General features: G+C 34.7%; 2 protein-coding genes across 4 annotated transcripts in view; one reads left to right on the top strand and one right to left on the bottom strand.

Moving 5' to 3' along the window:
- Positions 1-15557, bottom strand: part of FAIM (Fas apoptotic inhibitory molecule) — a 118611-nt gene that overhangs the window by 24689 nt on the left and 78365 nt on the right. The window lies entirely within an intron of this gene.
- The window catches only part of PIK3CB (phosphatidylinositol-4,5-bisphosphate 3-kinase catalytic subunit beta), a 203053-nt gene that overhangs the window by 137643 nt on the left and 49853 nt on the right, over positions 1-15557 (top strand). For all 3 annotated transcript variants that reach the window (XM_035704803.2, XM_025449126.3, XM_035704804.2), the window contains 2 exons: positions 9797-9985; positions 15251-15372. In XM_035704803.2, coding sequence (XP_035560696.1) covers positions 9797-9985; positions 15251-15372 — 311 coding nt within the window. The remainder of the gene's footprint in view (positions 1-9796; positions 9986-15250; positions 15373-15557) is intronic.

The following is a 15557-nucleotide window of genomic DNA, read 5'->3' as shown; positions in this document are numbered from 1 at the left end:
CAGTCTTCACAGCATCTTCATTACTGGTACGTTCCATCCCAAGAAACCACTTTCTTTGTTCATCCATAAGAAGCAAATCCTCATCTGTTCAAGGTTTATCATGAGATTTCAACAATTCAGTCATATCTTCAGGCTTCACTTCTAATTCTAGTTATTTTGCTATTTTCACCATACCTGCAGTTATTTCCTCCACTGAAGTCTTGGACCACTCAGAGTCATCTGTGAGGGTTGGAATCCTCTCCTTCCAAACTACTTGTTAATGTTGATAGTTTGACTTCTTCCATGAATCATGAATGTTCTTAATGGCATCTAGAATGGTGAATCTTTTCCAGAAGGTTTTCAATTTACTTTGCCCAGATCCATCAGAAGAATCATTCTCAATGGCACCTTTGACCTTATCAGATATATTTCGTAAATAATAAGATTTGAAAGTCAAAATTATTAATTTCATCCATGGACTGCAGAATGGATGTTTTGTTATCAGGCATGAAAATCTCATCATTCTCATTGTACATCTCCATCAGAGCTCTTGAGTGATCAGGTGCATTGTCAGCACTAATGTTTTGAAAAGTCTTTTTTTCTAACCAGTAGGTCTTAACAGTGAACATAAAATATTCAATAAACCCCAGATGTGCTGTCATCAGGCCTTGTTGTTCCATTTATAGAGCATAGGCATAATAGATTTAGTACACTTATTTAAGGGCCCTAGGATTTTGGAATGGTTATTGAGCACTGGCTTCAACTTAAAGTCACCAGCTGTGTTAGCCCCTAAAAAGAGAATTAGTCTGTCCTTCAAAGCTTTGAAGCCAGACATTGACTTCTGCTCTCTAGCTGTGAAACACTTAGATGACATTCTCTTCTAATATAAAGCTGTTTCATCTACATTGAAAAGCTGTTGTTAAGTATAGCCGCCTTCATTAATGATCTTTGTTAGATCTACTGGGCAACCTCCTGCAGCTTCTACATCAACACTTGCTTCTCTTAGCACTTTTATGTTACAGAGTTAGGTCTTTTCCTTAAACCTCTTAAACCAATCTCTGTAGCTTCAAACTGTTCTTCTGCAGCATCCTCACTTCTCTAAGGCTTCATAGAATTTAAGAGTTAGGGCCTTGTTTGCATTCAGCTTTGGCTTAAGGGAGTAGTAGTATGACTGATCTTTTATCCAGACCACAAACACTTTCTCTATATCAGCAATAAGTCTGCTTTGCTTTCCTGTCATTAACGTTTTCACTGGAGTAACACTTTTAATTTCCTTTAAGAACTTTGCCTCTTGGGATGCCTGGATGGCTCAATAGTTGAACGTCTGCCTTCAGCTCAGGTCCTGATCCCAGGATCCAACATCTGGGAGCCTGCTTCTTCTCCCTCTGCCTGTGTCTTTGCCTCTTTCTCTTTGTGTCTCTCATGAATAAATAAATAAAATCTTTTTTTTTTCTTTTTTTTTTTTTAAAGAACTTTTCCTCTGCATTTACCACTTGGCTAAGTTTTTGGTGCAAGAGGCCTAGCTTTTGCCTTGTCTTGGCTCTTGACATGCCTTCTTAGGTTGTATCATTTCCAGCTTTTGATTTAAAGTGTAAGACATGCAACTCTTCCATTTACTCTAACACTTAGAAGCCATTGTAGGATTATTAATTGGCTTACTATCAATATTATTGTGCCTTACAGAACAAAGAAGCCCTAGGAGAGGGAGAGATGGAAATAGCTGGTTGGTAGAGCAGTCAGGATGAATATAACATTTATTGATTACATTTGCCATCTTCTGTGATATGGTTAATAGCATCTACAAGGAATTAACAGCAGTAACAGCAAAGATCACTGACTACATATCACTATGACAAATATAGTAATAATGAGAAAGTTTGAAATACTGAGAGAATTATGAGAAAGAGACAGAGAGACACTTAGTGAGCAAATGCTGTTGGAAGAATAGTGCTGGTAGACTTGCTTGATGCAAGGTTGCCATAATCCGTCAATTTGTAAAATATAGCAAACAAAACAAGTATGACAAAACAAGCCTATATTAAAACAGATAATTACAGTTTAGTTTTCAGAGATAATAGTTATATGAGGATATCTTCATTTTAATGCCTCTTTTTATTACTCTTTATTAGTCTTAATGTTGACCCTCAAACATCAGAACGGTAACTGGTAACTTAAGTTTTACTATTTCTCCTACGGTTTGCTAGTACCTTACTTAAATCAGAAGGTTCCCTTCTTATTAAGGATGTTCTGGCCCAAGTTTAATATGCCTTTTTTAAAAAAAATTGGGGGCATAGTATAATTAATTAATTGTGAAACTGAAAGTGAAAGTTATTCTTAAAACCACCACCTACTTTTTGTCCTCAGAGATAGCTGTAAGCAATTTAATTTATAGATATTAATCCTAATGCAGTGTATGCATTTACATACTACCTTTATGTGTAAATACATCCTTTAAAAAAATAAATGGATCTTTATGTATGTAGTTTCTCCCTTTTTGATTTAATGCATTCTGTGCATCTTGGCTCTTTTAAGAGATCAACCTCTCTCTATCTACATATTTAAAAGATTTATTCATTTATTCACTTATTCATTTATTCATTTATTCATTTATTTATTATGAGAGAGACAGAGAGAGGCAGAGACATAGGCAGAGGGAGAAGCAGGCTCCATGCACCAGGAACTCGATGTGGGATTCGATTCTGGGTCTCCAGGATCGCGCCCTGGGCCAAAGGCAGGCGCTAAACCGCTGCGCCACCCAGGGATCCCAATACCATCAGTATTTACTATCAGGAGTCCTATTAAGGAATTTATCTTATAATCCTTTACTATAAGCTAAGGGACTTAAATCTGCTCTTGGAATTAAAAGTGTTTTAAATAGTGTTAAAATACACTACATAAAATTTTAATCATTTTAAGTTTAGACTTCAGAAGTGTGAAGTATTGTGAATATATTTACAGTATCCTTGCATTGTTAAGTGCAACTGATCTCCAGAACTTTTTCATCTTGCTAAGCTGAAACTCTGTGCCCATTAAACAGCTCCCCATTTTCCCATCCCCTCAGCCCTTGGCATCCACTGTTCTACTTTCTGTCTCTGTGAATCTGACCATTCTAGCTACCTCACATAAATGGAATCATATGGTATTTTACCTTTTTGTGACTGGCTCATCTTTGGATAATGCCCTCAGTTTTTTGTCCCATGTTATTGCGTGTGTTAACTTCCATTTTTAAAGGTCAAATAGTATTTCATTGTATGTATATACCACAGTTTTTCTTTACAGTTATCCATCAGTGAGTCCTTGAGTTGCTTCCAAGGATTTAGCTCTTCTGATTAATGCCTCTGTGAACGTGGATATACACCATATCTTTTTAAGACTCTGCTTCAATTCTTTAGGATATATACCAGAAGTAGAATTGCTGAGTCATACTATTAATTCTCTTTTTAATTTTCTTAAGGAACTGCTATACTGTTTTCCACCATAGCTGTACCATTTTACATTCCTACCATCTGCAAAAGCATTCCAGTTTTTCACATCCTTGCCATCATTTTTGTGTTTTTTTTACAGGAGTCATCCTAATAGGTGTTGGTATTTTTTAAAACAGATGTTTGCCAAGGATCTTGGGTCTGTAGAATGGAAAAACTGTGATCCTTGTGAATTATGATTATAGAATTGGCAGTTTTTGATCTTTTTATTTAGTGGTTCTCAACCTGAGGCTGGTTTGCCCTCTATGGGCCATTTGGCATTGTCTAGAGGTTTTCTTGGCTGTTGTCGCAACTCATGAGAGTGTTTCTGGCATGTTGTGGGTCGACTTCAGGAGTGCTACTAAATTTCTATAATGCACAGGACCATCCTCCTACAACCAAATAATAGTAGTACTGAGGTTGAGAAACCCTGCTCTCATTTAAAACATGTTATAATTTTATGTTATTTTCTTACTGCAGAAACTCAAAATTTCAGTGGTTCGCTTTGGAGAATGCAGATGATGACTCAAGCCATTAGTTCACAGGTCTGGAAATGTGGCTAGGAAATTTTTTTAGGAGAATGATTTGGAGTTTTCATAGCCCTCAATTTTAGGGAAGGAAATATCAAACATTAAAATTTTTTTTTGACTTAACTGAAAACTTGCAGGAAGTATACAAAGAATTCTTGTATAGTCTTTCTTTAGCTTCCCCAACTGTTAACATTTTGGCACATTTGTTTTATCAGTCTGTGTATATGCATTTTTTTCTGAATATATGATATTAAGTGGCATCATTGTTCCCGTTTACTCCTTTAATTCTTCAGTGTATAATTCCTAAAAACAAGAACATTCTCATACTTAGCCAGAATCTGTTCATAAAAATCAGGAAAATAATGTTGGTACAGTTCTTTTTTCTCATGCACACATTCCATTCAATTCTGTCCAGTTTTCTAAATAACATTTGTGGGCAGCCCAGGTGGCTCAGCGGTTTAGCACCGCCTTCAGCCCAAGGTGTGATCCTGGAGACCCAGGATCAAGTCCCACGTCAGGCTCCCTGCATGCAGCCTGCTTCTCCCTCTGCCTATGTCTGTTCCTCTCTCTCTCTCTCTCTCTCTTTCATGAATACTTAAAATCTTTAAAAAAAAAAAAAGTTTGATATAGGTCCAGGATTTAACCCTGGTTAATTGTTGCATTTTATTGCCATTTATCTTTGGTTTTCTTTTCCTCAGTCTTCTTTACCTTCACTGACTCTGACATTTTAAGAATACTGGTCAGTTCCTTTTTTAGAAGGTTACTCAGTGTATTTATCTAATGTTTTGTCATGATCAGATTCCAGCTATGCATTTTGAATGGTGTAATACATTGAATTGAAGTGGTGGAGTGTTTCTCTTACTGTATTTTATCAGCAGGCAAATAATGTTAATTTGTTCTATTACTATTGATGTTAATTTTTATTACTTGATTAGGATAGTGTCTGTTAGGTTTTTGTTTTGTTTGTTTTTTTTTTTAGTTTTTTTTAGGTATAAAGTATTTTGTGGGCATATTTTGAGACTGACCATCCCGTTTCATGTTAAACTTTGACCCACTTATTTTTAATAAACGTTTATTAACACATCTTGCCTGAATCAGTATCATTACAGTGATTTCCCAAGTGCTGATTTTCAAATTAATTTTTCTCTTCGATTTATTAGTTGGTTTATATTATAGGGTAAAGGTTTTTCTTCTAGTTCATTTATTTAGTCTTTTTTTTTTTTACTTAGAGTAGTATGTATTCATAATTTCTGCTTTATTAATGACTTATAATTTGTTACCGTCATTCATTTTGATATTCAAAATGATCCAGATTTGGCAGCCCATTCATGCCTTTTTGTGTCTTTTTGACATGTTTTTATCATTCTTTGAGCATTTCCTTCTTTCTGGTATAATAAAGTATTCCAGGTCCATCTGTTATTTTCCCCAACCTAGCTTTGGGATCTGTCTTTTCTCTAGAGAGTCCTGACTCCATGTGTGAAAAGTATTTAGAATCTAAGATTTGGGCACCGTATAAGCTTATTGCTATTGGTATGCAATTGCATCTAGACCTTTTCACAAAACAGCTAGGTAACATGTATATATATGTTTGCATATAGTCTGGCATATATAAGCACAGAGATATATATTGCTTTATCTATTAAATATTAAAAACCAGAAGTTCTTATCAATATATTTAATTTATTAGATCCACCACCACAGGATTTTTTTTAGCCTTTACCTTTTTATGTTTGTAATTCTGTTTTCTGACATTGACAAATCTGGATTTCTGTTAATCTCAATATATTTATTTATTTGCTCAAACCCCTGATTGTGATCAATCTCCCAATCATGTAACTATCTTCTCAGTTTTTTCATCAGCCCCGACTGCATGGCCTCCCTTATCCTGTTACGTGTTGATCAGATCCCAAGTCTGGCCAACACATAGTTAATTCTGTCCTCAGCAGACATACTGGGAACATGCTGTCTGAGCTTCTAGCCCTTCTGAATATGACCCATGAGTTTTCCAGCCTTTTTTACCCCTCCCTCTACCCATCCCTCACAACCCCCATTTCGAAGGGGAAAGAACCACAGTCAGTGTTTGATGGGCTTTATAGCAAAGTATATTTGCTTTGTTTTATTTCAGCCAATAATCACTATTATATAGTAATATGTACATGAATTTGAAAAATCTAAACATAAAGACAGAGAATATGACTGTTAGTTTTCATTGCTTTCTACCATTATTTTAGTTCAAGCTTTTGAACAGGTTTATGAGTTCACCATTTACCCTATACAATATAAGTTAACATTACTGATTGTTTTGGGTTTTGCAAAAGAATGTAGGATTCTGTGTTCTTGGGGCTTTATACCACATTTCTGGTAGTTTATTTTTACCTTGGCTTTATTCAGTGCTATGCTTTTCATAGCTCAGTAAACAATCATAGTACAATTATATAGCTAAGTCCCTGCTCTCCCCTTTTAGTTTACTGCTAGGTCTTCAGGATATTTACTTATTGTAGGTCTATAGAGTCTTATTTTGATTCAGGGAATTACAGTAGGTTTGCTAGCTTTTTGCAGTATTTAACAGCATTCTGTTTCTCTGACATGAACAATTTAGATTCTGTTGTTTGCAGTAACAGGTTTCATTTTAAGATGTATAAGCGTAGGAGTTTGATTTTCAGACTCCAATGACTTATGATGGTAACTTTTCAGAGAAACTGTCAAGCCTGTAAAATAAGGTATATCCTTTTTAGGTTGAGGATGTAAATATAAAACTACATCATTGTACACGGTGTGTGTGTGTGTGTTTAAAGTGATACTTTATTTTTTAAAGAGCAGTTTTAGAATTACAACAAAATTGGGAGGAAGATAGAGATTTCCCATATATTTCTGTCCCTTCATGTGCATATCTCTTTCTCATTATCAACATCACTCACCAGAGCAGTATCTTTGTTACTTAGAACAAACCACATTGATACATTATAATCACCTAAAGTGCATAGTTTACCTTGGGTTTCATTCTTGGTGTTGTGCAATTTGTGGGTTTGGACAAATGTATAATGGAATGTATTTATCATTATCATACAGAATATTTTTACTGTCCTGCCAATCGTCTGTGCTCTGCCTATTCTTTCCCCCACCCCACCCCTGACAACCACTGATCCTTTTTTTTTTTTTTTAAGATTTTATTCATTTATTTATTCATGAAAGAGAGAGAGAGAGAGGCACAGACACAGACAGATGGAGAAGCAGCCTCCATGCAGGGAGCCCGATGTAGAACTTGATCCCAAGACCCTAGGATCATGCCCTGGGCTGAAGGCAGACGCCTAACCACTGATCTTATTATTCTCTTCATAGTTTGGCCTTTTCCAGATGTTACATAAATTGGAATCATACAGCATGTAGTCTTTTCAGACTGGCTTCTTTCCCTTAGTAATAGGAGTTTAAAGTTCCTCCATGTCTTTTGTGGCATGAATGCTCATTTTCTTTTAGTGCTAAATAATATTCCATTGTCTGTATGTATTACAGTTTGTCCATTCACCCACTGAAGGACATCTTGGTTGCTTCCAAGTTTTGACAGTTTTGAATAAAGCTGCTATAAACATCTGTGTGCAGGTTTTTGTGTGGGTATAAGTTTTCAACTCCTTTTGGTAAATGCTAAGGAGCATGATTACTGGATTATATGGTAAAAGTATGTTTAGTTTGTAAGAAACTGCCAAACTGTCTTCCTAAGTGGTTTTGTAGTATTTTACATTCCACCAGCAGTGAATAAGTGTTTCTCCACATCCATAATAACATTCAATGTTGTCAGTGTTCTGGATTCTGGCCAGTTCTAATAGATATTAGAACTTATTTTTGTTGTAATTTGCATTTCCCTGATGACATAATTTTAAGCATTTTTTTATATGCTTATTTGCTATGTTTGTGTCTTATATGGTGAGGTGTCTATTTAGGTCTCTGACTCATATTTTAGTTTGATGGCTTATTTTCTAATAGTTGAATTTTTAAAGTTCTTTCTGTGTATTTTGGATAACAATCCTTTATCAGATAAGTCTACTTGCAGATACTCTCTCCCAGTCTTGTTTTTTCATCCTCTTGACCATGTCTTCCACAGAACAGTTAATATTAAGTTTAGTGAAGTCAGCTTATTTGTTCTTTTATTGATGGATCATGCATTTGGTTTACATGTAAAGTCATTGCCAAACAGTCATCTAGATTCTCCTATGTTATCTTCTAGGCGTTTTCTAGTTTTGTATTTCACATTTACTAAGTTGGGTAGTATGAGTCCTTCATCTTTTTCTTCTTTAGTATTATGTTGGCTATTCTGTGTCTTCTCTGTCTATGTTTAGAATCAGTTTGTGAGCATCTTCAAAATTTTGGTTGGGTTTGCGTTGAATCTATTGATTACATTGGAAGAGCTGACATTTTTGTAATAATGAATCTTCCTATTCATGAACATGGGAAATCTCTCTATTTATTTGATTTCTTTCACCAGAGGTCTGTAGTTTTCCTTATGTAGATTTTGTACATATTTTGTTAGTTTTATACCTAAGTTTTCATATTTTTGGGTTCTAATGTAAGTGGTATTAGATTTTTAATTTCAAATTCCACGTGTTTATTGCTGATATATGGGAAAGTAATTTACTTTTGTTTATTAAACTTGTGTCCTACAATCTTGCCCTAATTATGCATTGGTTCCAATAATATTTTTGTTGATACTTTCAGATTTTCTGAACAATTATGCCTATGGTATAATAATCCTAGTCCCCATTCTTTTGTACATATACATATATTATTTTAAGTCTCATTACTTTAGAAAGTTAGTATGACGATTTTAATACTTGTATGAAATTGCAGTTAAAAACGTGAAGTACAGAATTACATAATAATAGAATATAAGTCTATACAGAATCTTGTCATAATTCTAGAGAGTTTTGTTTTCTAAGATTTTATTTGTTTTAGAGAACACACAAAAGTGCAGGTGAGGGGAGGGGGGAGGGGCAGAGGGAGAGAAGGGGAACCTCAAGTAGACCCCCACCCCCCGCCCCCAGGGAGCAGGGAGCCCCACACAGGGCTCCATGTCATGACCCTAAGGTCATGTCCTGAGCTGAAACCAAGAGTCTAATGTTCAACCTACTGAACCACCAGGTGTCCCTATTTTTTGTTTTGTTTTTAAATGTATTTTGGCCTAAATGGTATAGTTTTACTTTAAGTTTGAAGAAGTGAATCACTTTCCTTTAATGTCTTGATAATTCAGAGTGTAGATCCAAAAAATAGCTTGGGCCATCTTCATTATTTTAGTATATTCTTGTACAGATTAGAAAAGAAAATGGGATAATGGTATTTGATTCATGTTTAGTTTTATCCAGGATTCAAATCTTAAACCAAATGGTTTTGATGCCTCTGAGCCAACAAGACACATACTTTTTTTTAAAACTTCATATATTTGGTTCATCTTTGCTGTTTTGTTTGTTTATAGAAACTGAAAATTAAAATGGAACTATAGAAATTCAGTTCAAATAATAAATGACTTTTTAGTCCAAATTGCAATTCTGCCACCTAGTGTTTGCATATGGATTTTAAAAGAAACAATATTCCCCCTCTTTTTAGAACTGTTTGAGAATAATTCTTTCTTTCATCCTTAGCTTACAAATTTAATATGCTGTCAATAAAACCTATAAAAAGGGCATCCATCTTTATTAACCTTTTTAAGGAATTAGATCTTTAGTATCTTAAAGCTTATAAGTTGTTTATAAATTCATTGTATAAAAATTTGCTAAGTGTTTGCCAGTGATATTCACAGAATTCAGTTATGTAATGAATGAGTAATTTTACTTCCCTTAGAGTCGAGGTGGAAAAAAGTTTCTTGCTGTACTGAAAGAAATCTTGGACAGGGATCCTTTGTCTCAACTTTGTGAGAATGAAATGGATCTTATATGGACTTTGAGACAAGATTGCAGAGAGAATTTTCCACAGTCACTGCCAAAATTACTGCTGTCGATCAAGTGGAATAAGCTTGAGGATGTTGCTCAGGTAACAAAAGATAATTTTTGTATTTTGTGATTCATTTTGGGAGTATATATTACTTTGTTGATTTCATGTAAAATGGAACCTATATCTTCATAGGTTGGATAATTTTCTATAGGAGAAATTTTCAGGTTTTAAATTTTACATATAAATTCTACATTAAATGATAGACTAGACAGTTTAAGATTTTAAAATCCCAGATGCTAGATAGGTATTTTGTATCTTTCAATAAGAACGATTAAAACATGGCTTGTGGTGTAATTATCTATAATCCCTGCCTGCATGTAGTAGGTTCTGGATTTTTTCTAACAGTTTTATCAATGAGCCCCAAAGTTTTAATCTTAAAATGACTTTAATCTTTGCAATGACTGTTATAAAATCAATAGGTATTGTTTGAAAATTACCTCTATTTCTAGAAGCTAATACTTTAGAGCATAAACCTTTTCAATCAGTTTTAACATTCATTTTAATTGGGCAGTGTTGATGAATGTTTGCCTTTAGGTAGAATAAAGAAAAGGAAAAAAAGTATTCTAAAAAAAAAAGCCGCCAAATTTTAACTCCTTGATATAGTTTTCAGAGTCCTATCAAGAAGCACTGGCATTTATTAAATCCAGTTGGTTATCAGTATTCTACAGAAAGGTCCTTGATGTGCTTTTTAAATCAGAACAAATACATTTAGCATTTTAAAATAACTAAATTTGTTCACCTTGTTTGAATTTAGCGGATAGTTTAAAGTTTCCTGGTCTTGAGATGCCTGGGTGGCTGGGTTGAACGTCTGCCTTCACCTCAGGGCATGATCCTGGGTCCTGGGATGGAGTCCCACATCAGACTCCCCCACAGGGAGCCTCCTTCTCCCTCTGTCTGTGTCTGTGCCTCTCTCATGAATAAATAAATAAAATCTTTAAAAAAAATAACATTTTCTGGTCTTAGTAAATTTATAATGACGTTTTAAAATTTTATTTAAATTTTAATTCTAATATAGTTAACATACAGTGTTATATATAAGTGTGAAATCTGTAAGACTTTTAAAAATTCAAGGAATGCATATTTATTTATATATTTATATACATTTAAAATTTATTTTATTATTTTACTTCTGTCAGCTTAGGACTTCTTCTGAGTTTATTTCTATTTTTTAACAATTTTTTGAATCATGTTACATAATTATAATGTGCCTCATTTAGACTGTTTTTGCAATTAGCCATATGAACATTACTTACTCTGAAAAGGAACTATTTCTGTATAGGTTTTAGCAGCCACTTATTTCCCTAAATTCAAGGTTAGTCTTCTGTGAACTCCCATAATGGTAGAATATAAGCATTTTTTAGTTGGCATGTTTGCCTGCTTCTAGTGGATAATGTCCAGTTCTAACTGCTTATCCAAGAAATGCATCATATTATTATTTTGTATGGAATTGGAAGAAATTTCTTGCTGTACTTTTAAAAGATATCTAAAAGAGAGGTTATGTTAGGTGTCAGAAGATGGAATGAAGGGTACCTAGGTGGCTCAGTTTGTTAAGCCACCGACTTTTGGTTTTGGCTCAGGTGATCTCATGGGTTATAAGATCTAGCTGGGCTTCAGACTTTATGCCAAGCAGCCATTCGGCTTGAGGACTCTCCCTCTGACCTCTCCCACTAGCACGCATGCACATGCACATTCTCTCACTCTCTGAAATCTTAAAAAAAAAAAAAAAAAAAAGAATGGGCTAATTTTCCATTAATCTTTCTTTCCTTTTTAAAGATTTATTTATTTTAGAGAAAGAGAGAGAGAGAGTGCGAGCAAGTAATTGGAGGGATCCGGGTGTGGGGGGGAGAGAATCCTTAAGCAGACTCTCCACTAAGGGCAGAGCCCCATGTGGGGCTCGATACCAGGACCCAGGGATCATGACCTGAGCCAAAATAAAGAGTCAGCACTTAATCAGCTGAGTCACCCAGGCACCCCTCATATTTCTTTATTTGAACTCTGGGGACAGAAAACTTTTACATTTAGGAATTTAACACACTTATCTCATTTCCAGGAGATAACTTTTAAGAGTTATTTTCAGATATAAACAAACATTCTTCATTTTGATAGAAGAAAGCCAGTCCTAATCCTCTTTTTTTTTTTTTTAAGTGTCTAGAGAAGAAACGCTGATGGAATAAAAAGTAATGTGTTTTGTTTTCCCAACTCTGTCCCATTGCTAGTTACAGTGAATGGGTACAAAAGATGGAATATAAACTATATTTTTAATAAATTGACTCTGCCTTAAGAAGTGGAGAGCCAGAAGTCTGTTACAAGATTTGTATTCTGATTCTAGAGGCCTAAGCCATGGGTAAAAATTCTATAGAAGAGTAGCTTTTCCCTCTCACCACCACCCCAGGGGGAAAAAAAAGAAGAGTAGCCCTCCCTTAAACCACAGGAAAATACTCTGTTGGCATAATGTGAAAGGGGTTTCAATAGTCTTTGCAGAAGGCATGGGTTGGTTAACACTGCTTTCACTGTTTATATGGCTGAGTCAGATTTCCCTGTTCACTTTCATAGCTTTTCCCAAACTAAAGTAGTGAGTTTTGATATTTTATTTAGCTTCACACTTACTTACTTAACTTACTTACTTACTTACTTACTTACTTACTTATTTATTTATTTATTTATTTATTTATTTATTTATTTATTTATTTAAAATAGTTTTACATTTATTTATTAATTTTATATTAATGCTTTAATAATTGTAAGTGAACTTTTTATTTTTTTAATTGTAAGTAAACTTAATAGAGGTAGCTTCTTTCCAATAATAGGGGAGGTTTTAACTCACAGCATAGTTAGACTTTCTAGTATTACTGAATGTTATCTACCCTTTTCAGTATTGTTTTTGTGTAACAATATATTCCGTATTCCATGTGCTAACTGGAAATTGGGAAATGGTCCCCCCCCCGCCCCAATTCTTCTACCCATAATGGGAATTGCTCTCGCCAGTTAGGATCTGGTCAAAGTGGGGAGGGAGTCCCATCTGTGACAAAAAAAGTGGTATGAGGTAGGTGTTTCCTATCTTTAAACCAGTATTTGTTAACTTTTTTTCATTACTACACTTGTTAGGAGCCGCTGCACCCGCCCCCCACCCCCATCTTATTTATTTATTTATTTGAGAGAGAGAGAGAGAGAGAATGAGAGAGAGAGAATGAACTCTGGAGCATGAACAGGAGGTAGGGGCAGAGAAAGAGAGAGAAGCAGACTCCCCAACTGAGCAGGGAGCCTGATACAATATTGGGTTCTGTGAGATGGGGTGTTGTCCCAGGAGGCTGGGATCAGGACCTGAGCCACAGGCAGATGCTTAAGCGACTCAGCCACCCAGGCATCTCTGTTAGGAGCCATTTCAGACTTTTTTCTCTAATAGCCCCATTGCCATGATATTTTTATACCATAGGTAAGTATGTGTCTTTTTATGTACTGTACGCATATATGTGCTATATACATAAAACGAGCAAGTATAAAGCCTATTTTTATTTATGCAAATTTAAGAATAATTAAGATCTTAAGGTAAAAGTTAAAAAACTAACATTTTAGTATATTTAAATAACTTATGTAATTATCTAAATTGTAATACCAAATTTCATATGATGTTAGCAGTTTATGTATGTTTATGTAAATGTGTAGTAATAGCAATATAATCAAATATTAAAAAGTTATCCAAAAGTATTCTGCAAATGTAAAGTAATAGAAAAATGAATTTCTTTAAAAGTATCTTTAGTGAGGTTAAAATTGCTTCATATAGACATACTTTTTAACTTAGCTTCTAGATATTCATTCAAGTATTATTGACCTATTTTCCATTTGACATAATTAATGAGAGGGGTTGAAAAATTAGAATTAAAATAATATAACTTATTTTTATTTAGTTCTTAAACCCGAAGTCTCACATAACTTAAATGACAACAAGGCAGCTAGGCAGTAAATACTCTCTGGCTACTTCTTGCAGTATGACTGTGAAAATGACAGTCAGTTGAGAGAAGTCCTTCAGTCATTGCCATCTGTTTGCCATATTTTTGTGTTTTGATGTTGCATACATTTTGTGTGTCGTCTTTAGATTCAAGGTGCTACTTATGTGATATACCCAATATCACATATATATTATGTGATAATACTGATCAGATATTAAGGAATATGATTTTATCAGGTAGGGTTGAACTTAGCCACAAATCATAATTATAAAAAAAATTTTTTTTTTTTTTTTTGCTCTCTTGTAAAACCACTTTTCTTCTCATTTAACTATCCCTGATAAGAATATGTACTATAAACATAACTAACCTTGAGGAGGCAGTGACTTTTTTTTGCCTGGAGCAACTTTGTGAGATGAGTCTCACAGTGATCTGATGGGAGACAGGTAAGAATTCTTTCTAGGTATTTGGGTTTTCTGGAGCTAAGGTTTCCAAAGATGTGACCATGTCTGCTAGAATCCACCCTCTACCTGCAGTCCCACCTCATCCCCATGGAGAGATTCTTTTTTATTCTGTCTAGATCATTTCTATGTGACATTTATAAATAGTAGACTGGCTATATTTACTTTGTTTATAGAAAATAAACTTTTTCCTTTTTAAAGATTTTATTTATTTAAAAAAGAGAGAGAGAGCACAGTGAGAAGGAGCACAGGGAGAGGTTAAAGCAGGCTCCCCTCTGAGCAGGGAGCTGGATGCGGGGTGCAATCCCAGGACCCTGGGATCACGACCTGAGCTGAAGGCAGATGCCCAACTGACTGAGCCACCTGGGGCCCCTAAACTATTTCTTTTTAGTCATTTATTGTGATTTAAAGGTTTTAAACATATACGGTCAATAAAAAAAATTATGTTAAGTGATGGATATTCTTAAAAATATTGAGAACTAAAAGTAAGGTCCCCCCTAAATAATTTTATGTTGAGTTATTAATGAACTCTTTTTATATGTAAATTAGCTATCATTAGCTTGAGTGTTACAGCTTATATTTGTACTTTGAATTTTACCTTTAAATATTTCTTGATCATTTCTCTTTCTTCCTTTAAAAAATTATTAAATGGTAATGATTGTAGAATCATTATATTCAGTATATCATTCTGTTCCCAGGTAAGTACTTCATAGCTTTTTAAACTTGCTTATCTATAGAATATTTCAACAAAGACAGTCTTTATTAGTCCATGTTAATAGGAGTAGATTTTTGAGGCCTCAGTAATTGTACATATGCTTTTCTTTTCCCATCTTTTGCCAAGAAAAAATAGATTATTTTTCTCCTCTATAATTTCTGAACCAGTTTTAATTTTTCAACAGCTTCAGGCACTACTTCAGATTTGGCCTAAACTGCCCCCCCGGGAGGCCTTAGAGCTTCTAGATTTCAACTATCCAGATCAGTACGTGCGAGAATATGCTGTGGGCTGCCTGCGACAGATGAGGTATTCTGCAGGTGGCTTTCTTGGGGAAAAGGAATAACGTGGGGGTAGATAGAGAAGGTGATATCTGCTTGAATGTTGATAAGAAAGGAAAAAGCTAGGAATTATTCAGAGTTAAAAGCATTTTTCCCCCCTCTCTCCCTATATTCCTCCCTCCACCTTTCTCTCTTTTTCCTTCCTCTTTCACG

Source organism: Canis lupus, chromosome 23 (assembly GCF_003254725.2).
Source record: "Canis lupus dingo isolate Sandy chromosome 23, ASM325472v2, whole genome shotgun sequence".
Taxonomy (NCBI): domain Eukaryota; kingdom Metazoa; phylum Chordata; class Mammalia; order Carnivora; family Canidae; genus Canis; species Canis lupus.
This window is presented reverse-complemented; position numbering and strand designations above follow the sequence as displayed.